General features: G+C 50.6%; 5 protein-coding genes and 1 pseudogene across 5 annotated transcripts; 4 read left to right on the top strand and 2 right to left on the bottom strand.

The window, feature by feature from the left end:
• Positions 1–3,514: 3,514 nt before the first annotated feature.
• On the top strand, positions 3,515–4,639 carry SAPIO_CDS2551 (annotated as a pseudogene; the record flags this gene model as incomplete).
• Positions 4,640–6,605: 1,966 nt separating this feature from the next.
• SAPIO_CDS2550 (uncharacterized protein) lies at positions 6,606–7,628 on the bottom strand (the record flags this gene model as incomplete). The annotated part of the gene is made up of 2 exons (XM_016785540.1): positions 6,606–6,973; positions 7,076–7,628. The coding sequence occupies 2 exons, from the start codon at positions 7,626–7,628 to the stop codon at positions 6,606–6,608; spliced, it is 921 nt and encodes a 306-aa protein (XP_016644916.1).
• A 1,082-nt stretch (positions 7,629–8,710) lies between these two features.
• SAPIO_CDS2549 (uncharacterized protein) lies at positions 8,711–9,616 on the bottom strand (the record flags this gene model as incomplete). The annotated part of the gene is made up of 3 exons (XM_016785539.1): positions 8,711–9,022; positions 9,083–9,174; positions 9,244–9,616. The coding sequence occupies 3 exons, from the start codon at positions 9,614–9,616 to the stop codon at positions 8,711–8,713; spliced, it is 777 nt and encodes a 258-aa protein (XP_016644915.1).
• A 2,257-nt stretch (positions 9,617–11,873) lies between these two features.
• SAPIO_CDS2548 (Uncharacterized protein) lies at positions 11,874–13,893 on the top strand (the record flags this gene model as incomplete). Its single annotated transcript, XM_016785538.1, has 3 exons — positions 11,874–12,641; positions 12,708–13,454; positions 13,540–13,893. 3 exons carry the CDS (start codon positions 11,874–11,876, stop codon positions 13,891–13,893), a joined length of 1,869 nt encoding a protein of 622 aa, XP_016644914.1.
• A 2,084-nt stretch (positions 13,894–15,977) lies between these two features.
• On the top strand, positions 15,978–18,283 carry SAPIO_CDS2547 (uncharacterized protein; the record flags this gene model as incomplete). The annotated part of the gene is made up of 8 exons (XM_016785537.1): positions 15,978–16,085; positions 16,156–16,212; positions 16,288–16,337; positions 16,402–16,712; positions 16,997–17,575; positions 17,645–17,847; positions 17,907–18,017; positions 18,107–18,283. The coding sequence occupies 8 exons, from the start codon at positions 15,978–15,980 to the stop codon at positions 18,281–18,283; spliced, it is 1,596 nt and encodes a 531-aa protein (XP_016644913.1).
• A 2,276-nt stretch (positions 18,284–20,559) lies between these two features.
• On the top strand, positions 20,560–25,862 carry SAPIO_CDS2546 (uncharacterized protein; the record flags this gene model as incomplete). The annotated part of the gene is made up of 8 exons (XM_016785536.1): positions 20,560–21,423; positions 21,515–22,300; positions 22,358–22,934; positions 23,817–24,095; positions 24,399–24,715; positions 24,768–25,171; positions 25,449–25,509; positions 25,581–25,862. 8 exons carry the CDS (start codon positions 20,560–20,562, stop codon positions 25,860–25,862), a joined length of 3,570 nt encoding a protein of 1,189 aa, XP_016644912.1.
• Positions 25,863–26,003: the final 141 nt, after the last annotated feature.

The raw sequence follows: 26,003 nt of genomic DNA, 5'->3' as shown, positions 1-26,003 counted from the left end.
AATACGAGTGAAGAATTTGAAGGACGCCGCAACCAAGGAGAAGGATTTGATGTGCGAACTAATCTGTCTTATGGGCGATCATCTTCACTTTGGCTGGGGGTTGCCTACATAACCCCCGAGTTCCTTATTATTTCCCCACCATCGACCTGGGTCAACCAGGTTGGACTTGATCCTCTTACCTTTGTAGTCTGTGAGTGACTTTCATTGCTTGCGCCCGTCAAGTGATCATTCTGACAGAAACTTAGCTTGCTATCTTCCATCTCTAGACCGCATGTATCGGCCTCCTCGGTAATATTACATATCGCGTTTGAATTTCGTGAGGCTTTTGTTAACGGAAACACTTCGTTTTTCTCTGCCTTATCGACCGGGTGTAGACCCCTGAAGCAGGACCAGAACCCGGACGTAAACTGGGACGTCCTCATATTCTCTCGCGGAAAGGAGCCCTCCTGCCTGCCAAGAGAGATATCAGCTCTTTGTGATCCTACGTCTCCTCCTTGAAACTCCGCGAAGCGACCTGGGAGACCCTATGGAATACATGGTAGGAGAAAGGGGCTCTCTCAGGGTCATCCTCCCCCCGCCCCCCCCCCCCCCCAAAAAAAAAAAAAAATACCCAGCGATTGTGTGGGCCAACTTGTACGTCCCAATTGCTCGCTCATCGACCATCTCGGGCATCCAAGTACCCCTCGTCCTAGGAATCAAAAAGAGAGCACCTCCTTCAGCCCATTAGCCAGATAGACTTGGGGGACATGGGGCTCATGCTTGCAGGCAGGAGAGAGACAGCTTGAAGGCTAGCAGTGCCCCTTAACTTGTCCCTCGTGTTTTCGCTCGGGTTGAAAGAATTATCAGCGAGGTAAGGAGAAAAGACAAAGGGAAGATACGGCAGACTTAAGGAGTATTTATCTCTGGCATATGCAATTTGGCTTTGCACTTCGCGACCGCCCTGATGTCGCTCGGTGGGAGATATCTTCTCCACCGCCATGGGCTCGTGTTGCTGGAAAGAGAAGAAGAAGGAGTTGTTAAACCGTGGTCTCACCATATGAGACATATGAGCCCTGGCCCAAATCGATGTGTGGTTTCGCCATACTTCAAAAGTTCCATGTCTCGACTCGGCTTGCCTGCTTGCCTCACTGCTTTCAATTTCCCAATCTAATACAGAGCTCGATGCACTCTGAACCAAGTCTCACCAGGTGGAAAGCTCCTGACCCCCAATAGCCAGATAATTTAACTCCTTTCGTTGCGGATTTTTCTGGGTCTCTCGAAGTCTCATGCAAAGCCTATTCCGGTTTCTCGATGTGCCGATTTCATCCCTCGGATTTCGGACAGAAGATTCGATGACTGGTACTATTACAATGTACAGGGATCACCTTAGACATACGAACATTCCCATTCCCTTGTGTCTCTGCCGATCTTGCATACTTTGTATCCGACCTAAACTGTAGGGCTGTCCACGGCGACACTGCGACAGGAAGAACCAGGCAAAACGCACACGTCCTGCGTTTTGCCATGAGGGGAAACCGCTGGAGCGCCTGCCTCTCATCGTCGATGACCTAGGAGAAAACATCAGGTTGGGTAGCGTTGACATTAATTCCTAGTGCAAACCTTGAGCAAATCATTGATGTCGCGGAGAAGGGGACACCAGTAACTTACTGGTAGTAGGCGATTTCCACGGCATGCTCATCTTCAAAAGAGCTGGGCTCAGGTGGAAAGTTCCCAGTCTTCATCAAGGATCGCCAGGGTCAGGGGGGTAGGGTCTCACCTGGCAATATGATGGCCGTTTGTGTCGTTGTGTCACACCTTCATCGATCGGCGAAGTATTATTCTCTCGTTCTGAGATACGAGCAAGAAACCCGAACAAAACTTCCCGATCGATCAAAAAAGGTGCTTCGGGTCCGTGGATTGTCCCACGGCTCTCGACAACAAATCCGAATGGCGTTGTGAGTCGCTTGTAATATTGCCGGTCTCGGATTATTGCCATGTCGATGCTATTTTGAGAACTTGGCGTGCGTCCAGATTATACGAAGTACGGAGCTGCTGCTAATAATCGAAGCAAGCAGCAATACATCGCAATTTTAGTCATAATATATTGGAGGAGACTTATTTGCTGAACGCGTGAATCCGCTGGGTCGATTAAAACGAAAGCAGCATGTCTCAGATGCGACGCGCCGCTGCTTCGGTTTGGCTACTCGAACTCGGGTGACGTCAAGAACGAAGTAAACGACGAAAAGTTGGCTGGCGTGATCTTTGGAACGAGCGAGACGAGGTTGGTTTTTGCCCAGTTTTTGGTCACTTCGGTGAGTTTCCAAGTCTCGGGCGCATTCCTATTGCTTTTTTCCCAAGTGCTTGCTTCTTGGCCGGCTCCCACAGTTCAGAATTGACCAACTGTCTGGCTGCTGTTTCTCAGCTGTTGCTTTTGGCAATATAACTCTAAGACATTACCCCTGGCTTTAGTCCCTCAAAACCTGCCTCATTGGTACTAGCGAGGGGATTTTCTGGTTCATAACAATGGGACGAATAGACCTATCGGAGGCGCTTTCGACATTCGGCCTCTTCCACAAAATAAAGTCTTTTCCAAACGATCGGTTCTTGTTCTTGTTCTTGGCCTCAGCTAGAACTCGCTCTCAACCGAGTGCCCGCAGATAAACCCTCGCCCCGATTCTTACTCATGGCTAGACCAGTCTGGGCTAGACAGCCCACTTGAGGATGCCGTCGCGCTTTTTTCTTCTTTTCTGGTCTAGACTCTAGCAAGGCTCTGGTGGTACCTGTAATTCGAACTGTCTCACACATTGTGTCACTGTCCTGACAGAGCTGGGAAAAAGCGTGCTTTGCGAAGTAGGCCGAGCTACGCACCGCACCTGTCCTGCTGCAAGACGGGCAATATTACTCCACAATTTTTCGCATCGCTGCTGAACGGCTCATCGCAATACCTCTCGCTGAGCTCTCTCCTTTTCGATTAGGCCGGTTTCACCCAGCACGCTTATGGTGCATGTTTCTACCTGCCTGGCACTAACCCGGGTGCTGAGGACTTGATCGAGTGTCACCAGGCCAGGCCATGGCCAAGGACACAAGCTCGGGTCCTCAAGCTTCGGCTTCTTTCAGAGTCAGGAAAATGTACTTCCGACACGAGACATACAGCACATCATACGAACGAGGGTTTTTGCCCGCCATGTTGTTACATGATCGCGCGTCCGCGCCCAAATGAAGATGGAGATTGGTGTCACAACTGCATGAGAATGTTTCTCTGTTGCCATCCGATCGAGATTTGCGTGTGTTTTCCCCCCTCTCCTCCTTATCCGCCAGAACCGGGTATAAAGTTGATGGGATCTCCCAGCTTCTCCATCGGAATATTCTTTCTTTCTCCATCACCAAAGCAAGCACTTTCAAAGCAATCCACTCGTTTCGGCTCATTCCTTACAGAGGCTTTGCCAACCTTCCACTCGCTTACAATCCTTTCTCATTCCCGACCTATACACTCTTTTTGTATACTGCGTCCTTGTAGCACACTCATCTTGTCAAAATGAGGCTCATCGACGGTATCTACGTGGGCTTGGCCCTCCCGGCTCTCGCCGCGGCTGCCAACATCCCGAGGGCTAACGGCACCGTCACGGACGTCGAGACTGTCACGACTACTTTCACCACCGTCGTGCCCACGACTGTCGTCGACTGCGGCACCAAGGGTGCTTGCACTACCCTCACCAGTACGGCTACCCAGACTGTAACTACCACTTACTGCCCTGAGGACTGCAAGGGTCCTTGGTGCCCTAAGCCTACTCCTAACCCCCCTAAGAAGCCTACGCCTCCTGGCTGGCCTCACAGTGGTGGCAACGGAGGCAATGGTGGTAACGGCGGTAACGGAGGAAACGGCGGTAATGCTGGCAATGGCGGCAACGGTGGTAATGGTGGAAACGGCGGCAATGGAGGGAACGGTGGCAATGGAGGCAAATGGGGCAACGGAGGAAATGGCGGTAACGGAGGTAATGGAGGGAACGGTGGCAACGGCGGCAGCTGGGGCCATGGCGGGGGTAACGGCGGAAATGGTGGTAACGGTGGTAACGGGGGCAACGGCGGTAGTGGAAGCAGCGGCGGCAATGGAGGTAATGGAGGCAATGGGGGAAACGGTGGTAACGGCGGCGGCAGCTGGGGCCATGGCGGTGGCAACGGAGGCAACGGAGGCAACGGAGGAAACGGAGGAAATGGTGGCAGCGGAGGAAACCGTGGCAGTGGAGGCAACGGTGGAAATGGAGGAAATGGTGGTAATGGTGGTAATGGCGGCAGTGGAGGCAATGGTGGTAACGGTGGCAACGGTGGCAATGGTGGAAATGGAGGCAGCGGAGGTAATGGAGGCAATGGAGGCCAGGGCGGAAATGGTGGAAATGGTGGCAGTGGCGGCAACGGAGGAAGCGGTGGCAACGGTGGTAATGGAGGCCACGGCGGTAACGGGGGCAATGGAACCAGCACCGGCGGCGGCAAGCCTGGCCAGCCTGGCCAACCCGGTCAACCTGGACAGCCCGGTGGTAGTGCTGGAGGCAGCCAGGGTGGTTCCAGCGGTGGCCAGGGCGGCTACGTCACTGCTGGCGCCGCCAAGGCTACGACTTTCTTCGGCGCTGGTGTCCTTGCCCTGGCCATGGCTCTCGTCTTCTAAAGAAGCATTATACGGGTTCCGGTGTGCGAATCTTCGGGTAGCATAGTCTATTGGTCACACACAGAAGACCGCAGACGGGTATTTTGACATTTACCTTTAATACAACACTTTTTTTTGTCGCTATTTTCTATTAGAATGTTTCAGATGATTGATTCCTCTCGAGTCTCTTTGAGACCCTAACATACAATCTTAATCTCCCCTTCCTGTCTCGTCCTTCCTGCCACCCACAGGTGCGGTGGTTAGAGGTAGTAAGAAAACTGCGCTTGGTTGGACCTGACCGATAGGTCGACGCGTTTTCCTTTATTAATTGGACTCCAACGGAAGCCTCGCCAGAGGCAACAAGTCCTCCGTGCTTGCTTTTTCTGGGCATAGGGCGTTTGACTAACACCTACTAGGTCTCGTCCCGGGACTCGGCATATTATCGAGGTGTACCTTGATAGAACAAGACTCAGCTCTGCTAATTTCCGCATGTCTAGGCTTACAGGTTCAAAAGATGCCGATCCCATATCACGAGCCCTGACATTGCTGGAAAAGTAAACATGTCTGCAGGGGGAACGATTGCCCGTACGCCTTAAGAAGTTTTCGGGTTTTAATGACGCGACCGCCCACGTCGCCGATATTATTCCCGTGCAATGATGAAAGGCATTTAGAAAAGCAAGGTTGAACCAGGCCTAGGCGTCCTACATTCCACTCTCCCTCATGGAGGTTCCACCAACAGGTGTTGCTAGGTCTATTATTCCAAGGGCATGGTTGGCCTGATGGTATCAACTGTCTTTACGGATGCCTTGAGGCATTGAGTCACCGAAACGTTCAATACGAGATATGTTCCGCTGCAGCGTGAGCCTCCCGTCCCAAGTCGACGCTTCAGAAGTGGTACGTACCAGCATAGTGGAAGGCCAAGTCTCCCTTTTGTATTGACTCCTTTAGACCCGTGAGAATATCTACAAGCTCATCCTATATCCAATTGTTTACTCCACTGCTACCAGTTATATCGAGAATAATTTCCCAAACCACACATAGATAGTCTTTGGCCTCCCGTGCGTAGAAGGCAGAGACGGCCGAGTTTGTGAGTGTCCTCCGATGCTTCAGTCTTTTGTCTTCTAGCAAGTCCATTGATGACGGCGCTGTCCTTGATGAAGGTTTATCTCTCTTCCCACTTGGGATTGAATAAGCTGGTTAAGTCTTTACTCGTCGCATGCCCTCTAAACGGCGTGTGTGCTCTGACTTGGGGAGTGGGGTCCCAACGTCACTTGAATGTGGTTGAAGACCAATATTTTCTTCTCGCATTTCCAGCCGTAATTCGGGATGGAGGCCAATCCGGTGGCGCAACGTAGGATCCGGCCTGTTCCTTGTCCTACCAGGAGGAGTTACAACGGGACCCTAAATGGTCATATGGCCCGCCGTAAGTATTGTGCCAGCTGGGCGGAAATTGCGATACCACGTCTCGCAACGCATTGGTGCCAAGACGATTCCCACTTCATTCCGGAAACTCTGGGAGAAAGGAGACTGTGAGAAGGTAATTCCCTGGGCTCGGCCGGGCTTCGTCCTCCTATACGGCCTGCATACTGAAGTCGGTGGGGAGTCAAGGGCCATGAGCAAACGAGGGTGTAATAACACTTTGGGCACTTACTCGTTCGTACTGGGAAAGGTAAATAACAAGGCTTTCGCCTTTGAAATGCTGCTAGCTACAAGTTAATAATGCTAATCTGTACGCCAGATCACCAATATCGGCCACTTGCATCAAGCCTCCTCGAGGTTTGCCGGCAAACGCAGTGGACGTCACACTCAGTGGGACATGCCGTGGACCCGCGGCGAACTCAAGCCGCCGCTCCACGCTTACTCCAGTGAGTGAACGCAAGGGCCACTGCCGGGGCAGCTATCTTCTCTTCTTCCTGGTTGAGCTATTCTATTAATGACCAGCAGGTGGCTCTTCCACCATCACGGCCAGTAAAAAGCCCAGCCAGAATTAAACCATAACCGCCCAGAGAGCCGCAAGCAATGCGAGGACCGCGGTCGAGCTGATGGAGTTGACGGCCGAACCGTTACCCGAGTCACCCGTCTTCCCCGAGTCATCTGTGTTCCCAGAGTCACCAGTCTTCCACGCCCCGGAGGGTGCATCGCCCACTCGGAGACAAGCTGTGCTTATAGTTGCGTTATCCCGACCTCCTCCTGACAGAGACCAGCCCAGAGTAAAGGCGACAATGGCGGTGGATTTTTGCTCCTCGAACGAGCGGTAGCGCAGGCGAGGAGCGGTATGTGTGTATGAAGCGTTACCAGAAGGCAGAGGGTCGTTGGTGATGGCGAAAAGGCTGCTCAGCCTCGCAAACCATGTACCTAGTATCCATCGTTAGCGAGCGTTATCGACAAGATACACACTGGTTAGTACTATACCGCCGGCCCACAGCGGAGTGGCGTATACTCCACCCAAAGCTGAACGGGGAGCTCCGGAGCCATCATCCCAAAGCACGTTCGGACAGTTGATCTTCGCAGGTGGCGAGTGGAAGAACTCGACAAGACTCTCACCGACTTTGTCGCCTACGCCAGTGAAAAGAGACTTCAGATCGCTCACGCACTGCGCACCCAGCAAGTTCTCACATCCGCCGTCGTTGCCCCCAATATCGTTCGTAGAGTTGGACTCGAGCGCCCAAGCATAGTACGCCCTCTCTTGAGAGGAGTCGAAGTTGACCGTGCTGTTGTCGTATTCGAACCAGAAGGCAATGGCCTGCGCCGGGTCGTCACCGGTGGGAGCTTTCAGTTGTTTGTCTGCGCTCAGAAAGTCCTGGACATCCTTGTCTTCGAGATTGTCGATGGCAAAAACCAAGGTCGGCGGCGAGGTGAATAAGGGCGCGAAATCGATCTTGAGGGACGCGCTCGCTTCGGCATTGATGCAATTACCCCGTTTTGAGTAGTCGCAGGTCTGGGCCGACGTCGAGCTCGCGAGCAAAGCCCCAACAATGGTAACGAGTCGCGATCGTCGTCCGGCAGCCATGATTTACAGGTGGCTTCGACGTTGGTGTTGTGGCTTCGAGATAGAAGAGTTGACCAGGAGGACGCCAAGCCTGGAGAGCGACGCAACACTCAATAAGACTTAAAGCGGGTTGCACCCGTGACTCTCTACTTCGATCCCCGTCAACAAGATGGGTTCTGCCATTGCTTGAACGGTGATAGGCTATCTCGGGGTAATGAGCATGCAGGCTTATGTGCAGGGGCTTGTTCTTCCCCTGAATCAACGCACGGATTAATAAAGGGCTAGCCCGAATTCCGGTATGCCTCGGATGCGAACTCAAGCAAGATGTGGAACTAGAGATCGTCGATTTCTCATTGGCTTCTCTACCGTTACACTTGCTCCCGTCATATTACCTCTATTACATTGGATAATGACGAAAGACGGGAGAGATAAAAAAGAACGATCAAATAAGTCTATTTCTTAAAGTGGAGTAGTGCTGTTTGAAGGTCGACGCCACTTGCGCTCAATCTCTCAAATCGAGTCTGGTGTGTTTGTCGTCGGGCTCAAATCCTGCATGATCCTGTGCAATTTGAGGACGGGAAGTTTGATTCCGCTCCAGTGGGCTATTTTTAGTGAAGTGGAATGGCTCGGTCCTGCCCTCCCGCTCCGCTCATCATATTGTGAGGAGAATGAATGTCCAGATGAGGCCGGCGATGTTGACGCCCAATTCTGATGTTGTCCTATTACCGGCAAACGCGTACAAGGTCCCTCAGCCTTGACATACTTGTAGATAAGGTAGATTAGATTGAGCTTGGCCTAGCTTCGATTAAAGCTGCTGGACGACGCTGCTGGAAGAGACATTTTTCTCGGTTGATTTAGAAGGCTGCCAATGACTTAACCACTTCAATTTCTTAAGCTGCTGCAACGCTCTCTATCTAGGCTATGCGTTGCGTTCTAATGATAATAAAGCCCAAACTTTGGCGTTGTCCCCCCTTTAAGGCGAGCCTTTTTTGCCCTGGGCCTCGCGCTATCCAGCTTATGTTCCAATACCCCATCAAGTAGTACAATGTCTCTCGTCGTTCAGGTAAACGACAGGTATCATCGTCGCGTGCAGCTGCATCGCTTCAGTTTGCGAGTGCCGTTGCGGCCGCTGTCATGGCCTTCATAGCTTGATCGACACTTGCCCGAGCTTCCTCACCAACGTCGTGGCGAACCTCTTCAAGCCTGCGCTTCCAAAATCCCCAGCGCTCCAGATTCAGTCCTGAGTGACCAGCAAACAATTCACCGGCCCTGTACGATACCTTCACGGCTTCATCGACGTCGTTCTTCTCGAGAAGACACCGTCGAAGGAGGTCTGGTGCCGCTTGGATAATCCACTCGCTGGCAACGGCGACTTTGCAGTCGGTGGCGGTTCTGTCAAGGCTCGGGTCCTCCTTCTGTTCGAGACCGTGCCTCAGCTGCCAAATTGGAAAATTTTCCCATCCGGCTAGGCCTACCCCGAAGATTCGTGCAGCAAAGGAATTCAGGTTTAGCCACTCACTGTGTGAGTATGTTTCCTCCTCGCCCTTTACCGTCTCAAATGTCGGATCTAGGAAAGGGTGTCAGAAATGTTGAGATTCAGGTTAATGATGCATACGGATGTGAAGAATGCCCGTACCTATCCAATTATCCCTCAGACATCGTCCTAGGTAAGGAAACTTGGTCCCAGTCTCCACGCGGTCAAGCTCTTGAAGGGCCTTGGTGATAAGTAATTGGCCCCTGTGGCGATAAGGAACATGCTTTGCAGCGCCAATCAAGCCTTCCCATATGATCTCAAAGAGATACTCCTTCCGTTCCGCGGGTAGCTCTGGAGAAACAAGATTCTGCAGCTTCAGGGCGATGGTCTTTGCTGCCTCATCCAGAGCTACCTCGGAGGTAGTCTTGGAGAGGGACTCGAATGCAGTTTCGAAGGTTGCGACCACAGCCTCTTCTTCGTCTCCAGCAAAGCCCTGCTCTTTGAGGGGTTGGAGGTTGAACTTATCGTCGGCCATGGCAATAGTACGGCTCTTGGTTTGTTGGTCAATTTGTCTTTTAAATGGTTGGGCAAGAGAGAGTTGGCAAAAGTGAGAAATATCGACGACGTCAACAGCCTTGGCCGGTGGCGACAAGAATATTTGGTTCTAGGGATATGGGGAAAGGGAAAAGGCGTACGAGGAGCGACTGCTGGTGCGGGGTTGTGAACTTGTGAGCTTGTGTCACGCAAAATGTTATGGCTGAAAACGCTGTTTGAGCTGATAAGCCTGGTAGTAGGATGGTGTATAATCCAGGAATTCCTAGGCTTTCCAACCGGATTGTTCGTTCCATTAAATATTAGCTCTTCCCTGTCAGCGATCACTGGAGCTGTGATTCACTGGAGCTACGGTTTACCATTTTATGGGTGGACCATCGAGAAAAATCAAAGTTGCCTGCTCCAGTTTACACAAACTTCTGATGGGTTTTTGAAAATAGCTGGAAACGCTATCTGAGTCGAGGAGCCCGATGGATATGATGATGTAGAATCTAGGAATTCCTAAGTTTTCCAGCCGGATTTTTTGTTCCACTAAATATTAGCTATTCCCTGTCACCGATCACAGGAGATGCGGTTCACTGGAGCTATGATTCACTGGAGCTATGATTCACTGGAGATATGATTAGAGAGATTAACAAAGGTACCTCAGAGAACCTATCGTTTCCGGCCTAAGAGGAATGATGCCCAGCCACAACCTAGAGAGGGAGACGGGACACCGCGACCTGGAGCAAGCAAACTCGGCGAGCAAGGCAAGGGCAGTATACAATAACATCGACATGGCTGCTTTCAATGCCAGAATACCAAGCGCCCAATACGAGAGACATACTAAACTGGACGAGAAACGTTGCTGCTCACCAAGGGCGAGCTCGGTCCTTTGACTCCTTTCAGCGGCATCAGCAGGATGCAATTGTGATCAGTCTTAAGACATTGGCGCTTCAGGGGCATATCAATGATGCTACCGCCGAGCTCGCCCACACCGGCGGCCGTCCCGGTTGTGGCGGCGCTCTAGATTGAGGCTATTCCCACTTGGCTGATCTAGGCATGTATGTTCCCTAGCGTGTCCTAGTAGCATGCTAAGCCGTTCGAACTGAGGGACAAAAGCCAAGCCAGGCCGTAGTGAATTCGCGGCCCTTTGACCAGTTGACCCCGGCGGTTACGGCTGCCAAGGCGGTAAGCGTGCCTCGACTTCGGACCCCTTGTTCCCTTTGGGCCCTGGTTGTGGTGGGAAATAGTGGCGTATGGCCCATGAAATGTGCGTCACAACAGTGTACTCGGTAGAGAGAGGTTTGCGATAAAAGGATAGAACAGCAACGCTCGATAGAGAGGCCAGAAGGCAGCCATCATGTTCTTCCCTGTTTAGCATTATCATGGACTACTTTCACCTGACAGTTTTCGATTTCTCAATTTGGTTGAATTTGGGACATTAATATTGAGGATGAATTCAGCAAGTGATTGGCGAGATCATAAATCAAGTCTTTTACGTTCCCTAGTATAGCTAGCCATAATTGGAAACCGTATCCATTGTGGTGTGTAACATTTCAATGTTGGGAACCATTTCGGTTCAACGACGGACCTGTGAACTGGCACTTTGACACGGGAAAAATGCACCCATGGAGAACTTGCGAGTAGTTGGGCTCCAAAGAGGTCACCTTGACACCTAGAATGTCTATTTCCGCGCCGCCCTGCCTTTCATCAGGCAGCGAGAAGGCGAACCTGACGAATGTGCTAAACATGCCGGCACATTGGTGTGACACCACTGGCATCAACAAATAAGAAGAGTAGAAATTGGTATCACACCGGTAGGCTCAAGCCACCAACGCGATCAACTGACTATAATGCATACATTTATGCTTCATCTTTTCACCAACCAAAAGCCGTACCAGGGAAGTCCAATATGTGAAGTGTCGGATGCAGTGTAGGGGGCTAGGTTTCGCGAACTGTTCAGGGATTGTCCGTTCTTCCCTTGCAATATTGTTGGAGCCGGCGCCATACCAATCGAATCCACTGGCAACCCACCATCGTCCGGAATCTTGGGATCTTAATGCAATGACGGCCTACGCGCAGTCGCCTTGTTTTAATGTCACCATTGTCCAGATCTGTGCTTCGGTGATCTATATAAGGGTAAGGCTAGGAGCACTCGTTTTGCACTTTACGCCCTGAAGCCATCGCCACATTCTCATAGCCATAATCCCTTCTAAACCGTCCGACACTAGAACCTCCTCATCCCACACTGAGTAAAGATGACCGGCGTTTCAGGAGGCACCGCTACACATCCGGAATTCGTCGTCACCGTCACCGACACCGACGGACCGGCTAAGCCGCACAGCCCCAGCCCAAATGAAAGGAGCACCTTCAATGGCAACGACACTAGTTTATTACCATCTAACAAGGGAAACATTCCCCTTCGCCGGTTTCTCAGACAACACGAAATCTCCCATCATGGCCAGCGGCATTACTGGACAGACAAGTTGATACGCCACCTCATGACCAGGGAACAAGTCGAAAATGAACTAAGCCGGAGCGAATATAATAAAATCAAGGACCAGGCGAAGAAGGCCTACGTCGACATCGTTTGCCCACCAGAAGGCAGCTCAACATCTGAAACGTATTTCAAGATATTTGCAATCTTGGTTCTAATCGAACAGGTGGAAGCCTTTGACGGTTTTGTTCGAGATCGCGTCTGCGACCAGAGCTTACCTCTTGTGCCCATGAAAGGTCCATGTGGGGAAGAGGAACTCTGTCTCGAAGCAAATCCTGAGAGCCCTCTCAACTGTTGTACAAAATGGAAGGACTCTGATAAGATAGCCTTCGAGAGGACTCAGTGGGGGGTTTTGACTCCATACTTCGACTTGAAGAAAGATGGGTCATGCAAAGAGTTCGATCTCAGACCGGACACAATCCTCCCATGGAAAGTCTTGCCGGGCGACGTTATGTCCGGCGCATATGGGGATGTTTATCGAGTCGAAATTCACCCAACAAGCCATGGGTTCAGCCAAGTCCTGAGAGGTGTATGTTTGCTCCACGACAGCATCCCCCACGGATCTATCCATCCGAGGCTAACATAAAAATTGAAGATGAAATTAAGCGAGAGCATTTTAGCTATCAAGAAGCCGCATAAGAAGAATGAAGATCACTTCCGTAGAGAATTCGAGCACCTCCAGCGGTTCAGCGGTCGTCAGAACCCGCATCTGGTGACTACATTGGGGGCTTTCAAGTTTCAGGACCGGTGGAACTTCATCTTCCCAAGCGCCGATTACGATCTTGACACCTACATGAGCGAGAAGCATCCAGCGCCGCCTCCGTGGGAATGGGACACTGTCTGCTGGGCTTCCGAGCAGCTCCACGGGCTCATGGGTGCTCTGGACACGATCCATAATCCCGTACATCTCCATCACAATCCGGTCAAGCTATACGGGAGGCATGGTGACCTTAAACTTGACAATGTTCTTTGCTTCCAGTCCTCCGCAACGAAGTGGAAGATGTTAGTAATCACCGACTTCGGCCATTCCGCCTCACATCGCGACACGAGCCGATCCAACATTCCCGGTAAGGAGGTTCCCGGTGTGCCCGGTTATCGGCCCCCTGAATGCGATATCGAAGGAGGCACTGTATCTAGGGCCTTCGACATATGGACTCTGGGGTGCCTATTTCTAGAGTTTGTGACTTGGCTTCTCGGGGGCAAGGAACTTGTCGAGTGGTTCAATGAGAAGAGGACAACTCTATTCTATACGGGGATAAAGAACAACGTGTTCTATCAACTAAGGAGGGCCGACGAAGGCGGAACTACCTATGTGGTGCAAGTTAAGCCCGAGGTGACGGAGGTGAGTTTCAGGCACCCCCCAGCCCAACTCGCTCCCACTCATGAACCCTCTGTGTGCCGGATTCACGCTAACTAGTAGTGGCTAGTGGATTGGAAACTTACGCAACCATCAAAATTGCTCCCGCTTCATTCACGATATACTGTCCCTCATAGAAATGGAAATGATCGTCGTTCTCGAAGCGAACCGACAACGGTCTTCCTCTGGTATGCTGCAAATGAGGCTACAAGAAATTCGACAGAGGTGTGAAAACGACAAGGCATATGCCCTGAATGGTTGTCCCGAGCTTAAAGGCCCTGAATATGGGCCGGCCGTCGAGGTCACACTGAATGAGATGGCTAGGCATTTGATCGGTGATTATGGCTCTGCTCTACCACTTCATGAAGGACTCGCGAATAGGGCCATGTCGGAGATGCAACTGCGCGATCTAGGAGACAGTTGAGGCCTATCTCCCCCACTTTGAAGACAGAATGACGATGTATTGCGATTTATTTGAGTAGATTCGAACAACAAGACTTATTTTCATCAGATAGTATTCCAATCAACATCTTTTGATTCTCTTTAAATCAGTATGAAAGCCCGGCGACTCCGGCCACATGCAGTCAAGTAGGCGACAACTTGAATTGAATGCGAAGTGCTAGTAATGCTCCCGGTCCTTGACGGCACGTTGCATTACTTCCGTTTCTCTCTGACATGATATGTTAGACAGCACTCTTGTTTCTCGGGCAGATCAAGCTACAACGAACCGAAGTCAGTTCACGCGGGATAGTACATTGAAACCTTCCTCGTTTCCACTAATGCTCAAACATTTAGCGACCGAAAAGAAATCTGTGGGATATCGTGGCGGGTCATACTATGACCGTTGATTTTCCAATACCGAATATGCGCGTGAAGAATATCTCAAGAGCGTTTTGCTCCGTGTAGGTAGCACGAACTAGGACAACAGGCATGACGACAGACGGCCGCGGGTGGCACTTCTCGATCAGTTTCGGGGTTCGCGTATAAAGTGCCAGCAAATTGAGATGAGGTGAGAAGTGAGGAAGACGGGGTGCTCTTTTTGTCGATCACGAGGTTGCCAGCAGAGCAGGTGAAGTTAGCGATCTGTCTGATAAGCTAGTGATCCAGCCATATCTACGACGAGCAGAGTAGATATAGTACTTAGAGGCGAAGGGGGAAGCGGCGACACCCTGCTGCTGACCGCTCATCTGCCGGAGTGGGCGCTCCCAGTCGGGTCGAAATTCGAACCGAGGAATGGAGCAGCGCCACGTTGCCAGCGCAGCAGCAGGTTGTGTGCAGCTCTTGGCTCGGGGCGCTGCTTGAGCATATCCGTCCCATGCGCCATCTCCATTGATCATTGTAGTACCTTGGCCCTACAGTTCCTTTCCGCATAGTTCTGATCCCTGAGAATTGGGATTCGACACCTCGTTGAGGCTTCTCAGTGAAGTGCGTGTCTTACGTGCTCGCCGTGGGCCTCCAGACACGTATTATATACTACTAACATTGTTTCTCGTTAGTGTAAACAGCTTGAATAGATATTAGTTCTTATCAGAGCTTCTTATGAGAGTTAGCTTATAAGTATTATTTATTAATTAAATTTCAATATTATATTATAATTAAATATAATATTATAATAATTAGATAATTTTCTTAATAGTTAAATATATAAACTTTAAAAATAAAATATTATTTTATTTAAAACTTATATTAATTTTTTATATTTATATATATATTTAATAAATTTTCGCTTTATTTTTCTAGTGATAAAGCTAAGTTAGTACCTTATAAAAACCTGCTGTTCTCCAAAATTTCATGGTTAGACCGAGTAAGTCCTCTCTCTGTCTGTGGTACAAGTAAAATGCAAAAATAGGATCTTGCAGAAAGGGTGGAGGCATTGGCTTCAAATTTCGCTGGTCGCGGGCTGCCAAGATGGGGCGGTGGATGGCGAAGCCGGTGTTGAACTGCCCATCGTCGCCGCGTTTACGAAGATGGTGTGTGGCACTGGGAGCCCATTGGGTGTTGGGCTGTTAGGTGAAGACTGGCGTACGTACAGTAGGCGGGCGAAGAAGGGGTGTGGTGACAAAGGGTGGGCAGCTCCGATTTGGGCTTTCGAGAGGCATTTCTCTTCCGAAAACCCCCCATCTGCATATATCATACTGTGAAAGCGTATAGAAATCTTTAAAATCCCTGGCGATCCATGAAGTCGACGAGCTTGCCCGTAAACTTTATGAATTGAGAAAGTCTACTATGTACACGTGTATACGTGTTTTGCGGGACAACCGAGAATCAAGATCTCTTAATTTAATACCTCGTTATGTTGAGATAAAGCGGCTTGGACACCTCTCACTGTGGTCTTAGCCCTGAGAATTTGAGGTCCTTGTGTACCTGTACACCCACGTGACGAAAAACGGCGATCTAACTTCGCCTCCCCCAAGAACGAGGCGAGTGAAGCGAGGGAGGAGATCTAGGAGAAGAGAAACTTGTCAGCAACCCATTTTCAGAGAATTTTTCTTCCTTGCCCCTGTGGACATGGACTGGCTTCAAGATAATGATATTCTCGATGTCGATACATCGGGACATGTGTTCAAATACCAGGAAGGACCAACAACACTTGTGCGCCTGTCGCCAGTGCATACGGTGAGTAGATTGGATGGCGGAGGGTCCAGATGAGGATTATACCTGGTGCGTACTCCTGACCATCGTATAGACTCCTTTGGTATGGCACATGCACAATAAGTGCGACTGGGATGACTGGTTTGAGACGGTAAGCGCCCAACCTTGCTCATTTATTTCAAGTATACAACACCGAAGTAGGAGATCAAATCTAACCTCTTCGCAGGAGCATCCGGGGCTAAAGGGGTCCTCCTCTGCCCCCGGGCTAGTATTGGTGTACGTGATGTGACGCACCTGGTGGCTCCATTGCCCGATGCTAACTTGACAAAACCGACCTCAGTCTGGCTAAACGCGCTGGGGAAATGACCTTTCCAAAAATCAAGAGAGCTAGTTCCGGTGTCTGGCTAGAAAAATTAGACCAGGCACCGAGTAGCCCCACAGAAAAGTCCCTGGTAATGTCGGATCCGAGTAAGAGTGGCCGCAGAACCATGCAGATTCTTCCCTTTTCAAAGCAGCTGTTTGGCAAGATCGCGCGTGAATTCTATATCCACAGTTCGATGGCGCGAACGGTAAGCCGGGCTGATGTCTCCTCATTCTCGGCTGCTGATCTCGTCATCAAAGATCAGAATGGAAGCGCATTCCCAGCATTTGGTAAGCCAATTGTTGCAAAGAAGATCAATATCCCCGAATTTTTAGCTCACCAATCGTTATAGTTTATACCTGCCGGACGTCCAATGCTTGGGACAGAGATCTGGCTTTGTCTGCAACGTATTTCCCTCATTGCGGCTTAACCTTTGCGGTCATGTTCGGCTGCACGGTGTCTGTAGAACAACAAGTAATCAAGCGCTTAGAAAGGGCAGCTCTTGAATCGTGCCACCCACTTTTGGTTCCGGGGATACTAGTGGAACTGGAGAGATCGCGACATATCTCTATAGTTGAAGAAAGCATCGATGAGCTCGAGACGCGAATACTTGAGTTGAGCTCATTCTCTGAACAAGTGGAATCCCTATCAGCCCAAGAGCAGCTGGCGCGAAATGAAGCGAAGAGATCAGCATGGCTAGACACAACGTATCTACGCAATCACCTCATTACATGGGTGGCACAGCTCGAAAAGCTGTCACGCTGTCTAGACGAGCTGAGTGAACACGGTTCCCGGCGTAATACAGCGGAACGGATCAACATCGGTGGTAATATAGTGCTCATCGAGTCACTGGGTCTAGAAGACCGACCGTTATCGAGGCTCACACTGTCTGAGAAAGCCTTCGGCTCGTTGAAAAGAACTCTATTTGATACACTGCCGGAGAAGGGGATTAAGGGGACACAACTACAGACACACTGCTCTACAGATCTCTCAGGTGTGACCAAAGACACGCTGTTGGAGAACAGGATCAAAGGAACAGAACTACAGACACACAGCTCTCCAGATAAGAGCCCCAACATACCCGAAGACACACTGTTGGAGAAGGAGATCAAAGGGACACAGATACAGGCACACTGCTCTACAGATCTCTCAGGTGTGACCAAAGACACGCTGTTAGAGAAGGAGATCAAAGGGACACAGCTACAGACACACTGCTCTCCAGATAAGAGCCCCGACGTGCCCGAAGACACGCCGTTGGATCATAAGGTTGTCACCACGGACTCCAACACAGACCTAGCTCAAGAGCAGATGAAACGGATCGGAAAGAAAATCAAGGCTCGCGTGCTAGATGTTATTGATGAGTACAATGACAAAATCCGAGACTGTACTATGAGGGTCGATGGCATGGCCATGTCGACGCAATGGGTAGTGTCACTGATTCCCACACCTTACCTGTCCATAACTAACCCTTTACGTGAAAAAAGGCACAAGGTGAAACTAGCGTTGAGATTGCGACCGCCACTGGCCGAGATTCTCGACATATGAGGTCTATTGCGCTTGTTACAATGATTTTCCTACCAGGCACATTCTTCGCGGTACGTTGTGTTATATCATTTCAAGACCAACTTGACTGGAAGTCAAGTCACCGACTAGAATCACATTAACTGTTGCTGTTTTACTGCAGAGCGTATTCTCCATGACCTTCTTTGACTGGAACGGCTCTGGAGACGGCAATATCGTATCTGGGTATTTGTGGATCTACATCGTCATCGTTTTCATCTTTACAGTGGTGACGCTGGGCTGCTGGTGGTACTTCGGCGTCCACCGTCGTTTACGACGACGCAAGGTTGAATTCGCTTAAATTGTCTTGGGATTGTACGGCCAATTAAGTAGTTGATAAGGGGGCTGTTCCTATCTCTCCCCACCTGGGCCTGTATATTCACGTTCTTGATGGTCACTGACTTGATCGTGCCCAAAAGTCGTCTCCTCATTCTCGTGGACGTTCCGGCTTTGATAGAACGTGACTTTCTGGCGGCGATCGAGTAGACGATATGCGCATTCTACTATTGTGAATTAAAACCTACGCATCGGAATGATCGGAGGACATCGAGCTTCAAAGTGTGCAAAGGCTGGATTGAAAATACCATCCCCCCCTTGACCCTCTGGCCCCTTGAGGCCCTAACGCCGTCGTTTCTGTCCTCGTTATAAGGTCATCTTTATGTTGAGCCGAGTCAGTGCAGCTCTGACAGCAACACCCCAAACGGAAAAAGAAACAAGACCTCGAACCTACAGAAAGCAGGTACAAAGCTGCTGCAAGAACTGACGGACATCGATACGCAATTCACTGAAAAGAGCAGACACTGAGTTAGATCCCAGTCACTTGGAACGAGAACTAACGGATAAAGGGCTGAAATAGCAAGAACTGTAGATGACTGTGTACTTGACTACAGGAAGCCGAATAATAACATGATATTCATGATGAGCCGTGAAACCAAGAAGTGAAGGAAGCAAGAAAAAGAAGTCTTCACTCTTCTGGATCCGGTTCTTCTCCCCTCCACCCAGAGTTCGTTCCCTTTCTTGGGGAAGAACAAATATGTGCCTAGATCAACACCTCGGTCACTGTCCCGATGTTTTCATCATATTTTGCACAAGACTAGTGGTTGACTATGTGTACTGAGACCCTTCCGTTGCGGCTGTCGACATCGCTGATATAAAGTTTCCTATGCGAGGAGAAAATAAAAGTAAGTAAGTGCAAAGAACAGTCGGTGGCAATCCTAGATGGTACTGACCAAGTCGAACTCCTCTTCCGTCTCGATATAGTAAACGTTGTGGAGCATCTTTACTGTTAGTTCTGGCATATTAACCTAGATCGATTCTTCTTGGAAGCCAAAGGATACCTTAACGTTGAAAGAGGCATCCTGGCCAAGTAGCCCCTTCAACTCCTGCAGCAGCCGATGCGGTGTGGCATGATGAGTGTGGAATTGCGTGCAGACAGTCATTTTCCACGGGTTGAGGTGATGTGACGGAGACGAACCGGAAGTGGCTCGAATAATTCGAGAGACTTGAAAAGAGTATTGAGGTTTGAAGATTAAAGCGGTGGATTCGGTGCTCCTGCCACCGAATAATGATGTGAGAATAGAGCGGAGACGCGACCTTGCAGATTTCTGGGTATCCCTTCGCGAAACACCACGTAGGTATATTTATAGCTGTCCCACTGCAATGTAGTTCCATGCGCCCACCTTTTCCAGCTGATGCTTGACATCGGTGACACCCTTCACGCGCAAGCCGAACCAATCACTCCTCACTTTCAAGGGGCGAGAGACGAAGTGGAAATACTGTCAGGGCGAGGAGCGGAGTGATTAATAGGGCTTAACCACTCAGAATGATCTGCCAAACTTGTGGCTTCTGGAGTCAGTCACCAAGACCTAACAAATGAGAGACAGAGAAACAGACCTCTCACCCATCTACGTAGGACTCAGGTCGAGGAGGGGGAGTTGGGGGGGTGGCCAGGCTAGGCAAGGGAGGGTGTCTGAGCATTGCGCAGCGCCACCGCCAAAGTCCTTTACGAGCAGACATCCCGATTTACGAGCCCGGGTGGCCAAACCGGCCTGGGCGTATTAATGCTTCGCCGCTGCAAGGACGCTACCTGAGACGATCCCAGCCAGTAGTTTACCTGTATCCATGTCAACAGATCGACGCCACGACAGAATGCTGCAGAAGATACATAGCAATTTTTAATACACATCGAAGAGAAGAGGAAGAAGTCCAGGCTGGATAGCGACAGGCACTTCTCAGGCAGGCTAAGCCATCTGCAGTATCCAGAGCCTGACCGGGGTTTGGGCACATCATCGCAAAAACACTCAAACATGAGGCGAGAGATAAATGGGGGTATCAAATGATCCCTCATCAATCCTCCATTTGCTCACCGTCGACTCATGGGAAGACGAAAACATTTTCCTTGAACACCATCGTACTGGTCAAGAGTGCCCGGTATCAGGCGTCAGAGCTGACCTGGACTTGGACCTGGCAGCCTGGCAGAAGCCATTCAGTCTCGAACAATCCTTCGCATGACCCCACAGAGATATGGACGACGAATCAGAGATGGTAGCCATGGCGGGTCGGATCGCATCAACGAAAATGGAGTCCCACAGCGTAATGGCCCAAGAAGACCTCATGGCGTCTTCCATCAAAAGCATCAATGCCCAAGGAGCTCGCGACGATAAATTGACTTTATCGAATGGCCTGGCAGAAACCATTAGGGCCAACACACGTCGCTCCAACCGGCAGAACAACCACCGTGATCCGGATCGGGCTCCAAGACTACCATCGGAAGAGACGACGAAGGTTGTGCAATCGTCGGCTCGCTTGATCAGAGACTCACTAGTTCCATCAAAAAAACTCGATGGCGGTGAGACCGAATTTCTACCACTTGATAGGCTAGAGGAAATTGTCACAGAGGAGCAAGTCTCTTGCGCTCTTGCTGATATGCTCCCCGCCAGCGGAAAGCCACCCACGTTTGCAAGCATCGCACGGAGCGTTGTGTGCCCAGTCGACGACACAGATGCGGAACGACCCCGGCATCTAAGAACAAGGAGACAACTATTTGCTATCCTCTTATTGGTAGACAAGGTCGACACCATCAGCGATTTCATTAATGAAGGTATATATGATAGCGATCTCCCTTTTATTCTCGGCAAGGATGAAAGGGAAGGAGACAGCATCCGGACACTCAGCCGCATGGTCGAAGGAAAGAAACAGACAATCGAACTGTTTCTGAGATGGCGTGATGTTGACATGGAATCATTTCACCATCAGCAATGGAAGGTCAATATCCCCGTTTTCCACGTCGACGAGAAAAGGAATTCTAAGGAACCCCTCCACACTCTCAGTGACAGAGCTATTTTGCCTTTCTTGGACGTGGTGAAGGCGGGCAGGGGATATTCTGGTGCTGTTCACAAAGTCGAAATACATCCCAGCCACCACAACCAGCCATGCGAACCAGTAAGTAGGAGAGGCTTATTTCCTAATCTTGGCTGCCTGCTTCGTCGGAAGAGACTATTAATATAACGGGACAACTGACAATATATCTCAGGGGAAAAAGCTGTATTACGCAGTCAAGAAGATAAGCTCGTTGAGCCAGGAGGTTAATATCACTGATATCAACAAGGAAGTGTCGAACCTCGGTCGGTTTGCCGACAGCGACCACCCTCACCTGATTAAGCTTCTCTGGACCTACAAGCAAGGCGACGATTTCCACCTTGTGTTTCCGTGTGCTGACGGAAACCTGTTGAACTTTTGGGAGAAGCATGACTCCCCGGTCAAAGGCAAAACTGACGTTGGCCGTCGTGCTGGGGCGCTTTGGGTTGCTCGGCAGTGTTTAGGCATTGTTGAAGGCCTTAGCATGATTCATACCGATGACCGCAATGGACCAGGCGAAACGGGCCGTAAGAAATATGGCCGACATGGAGACTTGAAACCGGAGAACATCCTCTGGTTTCAGGACCCCGACTCGCAGGCGCAAGAAGGCGGCTACAATCCTGGCGCGCTCCAGATTTCAGACTTTGGGTTCATGAGATTTAACAGCAGCTACTCGAGACTTTGGATTAACGCCGAGACTGTGGGAATGACGCCGACTTATCGTCCCCCAGAATACGACGTTTTCAGAAAAGTCTCTGCGAAGTCTGACATTTGGTCGCTCGGCTGCGTTTTTCTTGAGTTCGTAACTTGGTACCTCGATGGTTGGGAGGGAGTTAGCCGGTTCAGACTCGCAAGGGCAGATGAGGAAAATCACAATATAATACCAGGAGACACGTTTTTCAGCGATCTAAGAAGACCAGACACCGGTATTTGTGCGAGAGCTAAGAGGTCCGTCGCCAAGGTAAGCACACACCCGTTTATTCATCGCATCGCCACATATCTAACGAAAGCCCTTTAGGAGTTCGAAGCCCTGTGCGAACACCCGGATGGATCTGACTTTACAGACGAACTTCTGATGTACATAAAGGAGCGCCTTCTTCGGCTGGAACCAGATAAACGGGCGGAATGCGACGAGATCTACGCTCAATTTGAGATGTTTTACGAAGCTTGTGAAAGCAGGTCCGACTACTGTCTCAGTCGCTCAAAGGAGCCCCCTTCCCGAAAGGCTACAGATCTATCACTTTTAGTGTCACGAGAGATAAAATTATCACCTCAATTAATGTCATCTCTCCGCCGGGGGCATCTATGGCTGCAACGACAGCCCGATCTCAAGGAGGAAGATCTTGACAAAGATCTTGGTCTACGAGAGCCCGGCGCGAGCAACCGCATTCTTTCGCGGTCGCAGTCCGACAACCCAATGGATATCTTGGAACAAGCCGCCAAGAGGGAAAATTCTCCAGATACGCACGAGTCAGTAGAACGATCTGGCGGTGTTGAGTCGGAGAGTACACCTTTGACATCGTCGCTGCAAGCCGCGCAACCCAATCTCGACAATGCGCTTGCTCCACCTGCCGCCGCGAATCAGTCCCTGAGAAGTTCGATTACAAAAACCTCCAGAAACGACATTCATGACCCACTGGATGGTTATAACAAAATCGCAACCGAGAGGCCCTCGAGGATCAAGAGATTCAGGGCCAAAGTGGAGGCATTTAGGAGGCGAATCACACTGAATCTTGGGATCAGTTCTCGATAAGTGATTCGGGAGATGGCTCACCCGGAACACGGCGGAGAACCATCGAGACCTACTGTTAGAGTTTAGGATTGGGGAAGGTTTGCTCTTGTTTGTTACGGACTTGGCAAGAAATTAATTTTTATGGGCTCGGCGTTTTCTAATGGGCTGTGAGCGTGCAGCTACTCTTTCTCTGGGACGGTGTAGGATTCTTGCAACAGCCAATTAGTCCAATACCTTATTAATGCATGTACTGTTAGTTCGTACCTTTGCGCAGTGTCTCGATAAACTAGAATTATTCGGCCTTTACTACAAACCTTACCGAAATCTTGAACCACCTCTTTGACAGAAGATGTGAAGGTTTGGTAAGGCCAGAATGGTGGCGTCCGACAGGTTGTCTTGGGCCAACCGTGCCGAGCTGAACTGGGACACGGCTGAAGTTAACTAGGGCTGTTCTGAGCTGGTCGAAGCTATTTAAGTAATTGGGCTGGTAGGGTGGGTATTCCAGTTGTGGACGCTCTTGTTTCCACATTTCATAAAATAGGGGTGGGTGAGTAGGCGGATCCAGAGGCTGGTGGGAAGGCGTTTGGACCTGACAACATTTAACAGCAGGCACTACGTGTCGCCGTGGGGCATATGTTTGGGGCTGAGTTTAATCATAAAGCCTTTGAAGTCCCGTTGTAGCCATGGTTGATATACATGAAAGAGTTCGAAACGGTTCTTAACGCGCCTGACGCCGGTGTGCTAGTTGCCCCCGTTATCTCGGCGAACAACCCAAGGATGCAAGCCAACACCGATCATTTCAATCCCCAGATGCAGGAGACCTTGAATGAATCGAGACAAAAGCAGGGCAAGCATATCCTCTCAGTGCATATTGGCATCAACGTCAGCGATCTAAAGGACAACAAACACCCCAACGACAAGGGTTACAACAAAATGGTGGATGCCTGGCTCCAGTCTATTCTCGAGGCCAACCTTCGAGGCTGGTTGAAGGAGCCTGTGAAACGTACCAGGCGAGAGGCACCAGGTACGGGGATCGGCATCCACTCGGACCAAGAGGATTCACGCATGTCAGATTCGCCAGAACCGAAAGGAAGAGTCTGGGAGAAGGAGGGCTGGATTTTTGGCATGGGAGTCGGCACCATCTAGGGAGCGGTTGAGGACGGACGTCGCGATAAGGTGGGGCTTGCCGACCTCAACGACGACGGGAGGGCCCATTAAATTATCGCCGACGACGACGGAACCGTGCGGGCTTGGATCAACGGCGGCGACGGCTCCTAGACAAGTCTTGGCAAGATCAACCCCCACTGGAAGTCGATGAAATTCGCAGGTGAAATGGCCTGCCTCGCAGACGTTGACAGCGACGGTAGGGCTGATATCACTGTTCTGTATGAGGATGGCGCCGCGGCGCGCGTGTGGAAGAATGTGGACAATGGCCGCAAGTTCGAATCGCTCGATGCGAAGTGGGCAGCGGGTCTGGCGCCGCGCGTTAAGGTAACTATCGAAGACGTGGATGGCGACGGGTACGCAGACTACGTCGTCGTCGTTTGGGACGGTGACACCGTAGGTATGTGGCGCAACGCTATCGGCGAGGGCCGCGATGACAACTGGGAGGATCTTGGCACCATCACACCTAGTGTACAGGGCGTAACCGGACCCATGATCCGATTTGCCGACATGGACGGCGATGGTCTTTCAGATGTTTCTTGCCGTTAATGATGACGGAAGCATCCGTATGTTTAAGAACCTGGGTATCATCTGCGGCAGTGACAGCGAAGGTACGACTATGTGCTTCGCCGATCTCACCGGCGACGGTAAGGACGACGTCATCTCTGTCGTTGCCCACGATCGCATGTGCCTGGATCAACCAAGGCCAGGCTTCTGGGACTCCATCGGCGAGATCACCACCGGCCTCCCGGATCAGGATCTCTCGACCTCGCGTATGGAGTTCGCCAACGTCAACGGCGATGATAAAGCGAACTACCTCATCACCTGCGGAAGGGGTGCCGCCAATGCTTATATTAACGTGAACAGGTGGGGGTTTATCGAATCCCCACCTGAAACCGGTAGTGGCGACGACAGCGAAGGAGGGAACGGTCCTCGGTTCGTTGAAGAGGAAGATTGGAGGACGGTGCCACGAACGGATTTAGGTGTGATTAACGCCAGCGATGACGCGGCGTCGCGGTGGAAGGAAGTTCATACACTGATGTTGCTTGGAGGGATGTTGTCCGGGAATGGAACCTGAACAAAACCGATTCCGACTGCGAGTTCCTATTTGCCCGGTCAGTTTCCAACTTCTCCCATCGCGTAAAGAATATGAAATGTGAAAAATTGGTCGGCGCAAACGGCTGCACACTTCGCCTTGAGAATGTAAGGATAGCCAGGACGCCTCAGCGCCTGCTGGATACTTCATTCTGAGCTCCTTCATTCGGCTGGAAAGTGTGAGTTACAACTGACTAGATTATGCAGTCTCGTCTGTTGTTCGGTCTTCTGACTTGATGTTCTGAAACAGTTGCTGCTCAACTTTCACAGTGCTCTCAATGATGGGCAGGGCAATATCGGCAGTCGCATGGGCAAGTCCGCCGAGCTTTTCGTATCGAAAAAGGAGCCCAAGCTCGATATCCTCATCGTTCTCGACATTACTAGCATTGGATACGCCAGTCTTGCCGCTTCGATATGGAACAAAGTGATCAAGAACCGGGACTTTTCAAAGAAGCGCCCGGCCCATTACGACACAGCCAAGGATTTTACCAACACTTGGCATATCAAGGCATCACTTTGGCCAAGGATCTGATCTCTCTGAGTCGCGACGAGATAGAGGCGAAGAGCGAATTAGAATACCGCATGGCGCTTATTGTCAGGCTGTGGAAGAAGTCCATCTCCAACTTCGCCGAGTTGATTTTTGGTGGTCGTGACGAAGCCGCCAAGATGCTTT

Source organism: Scedosporium apiospermum (genome assembly GCF_000732125.1).
Source record: "Scedosporium apiospermum strain IHEM 14462 chromosome Unknown SEQ_SAPIO_0086, whole genome shotgun sequence".
In the NCBI taxonomy this organism is placed as follows: Eukaryota; Fungi; Ascomycota; class Sordariomycetes; order Microascales; family Microascaceae; genus Scedosporium; species Scedosporium apiospermum.
The sequence above is the reverse complement of the archived record's forward strand: the minus strand, read 5'-3'. Positions and strand labels throughout refer to the sequence as shown.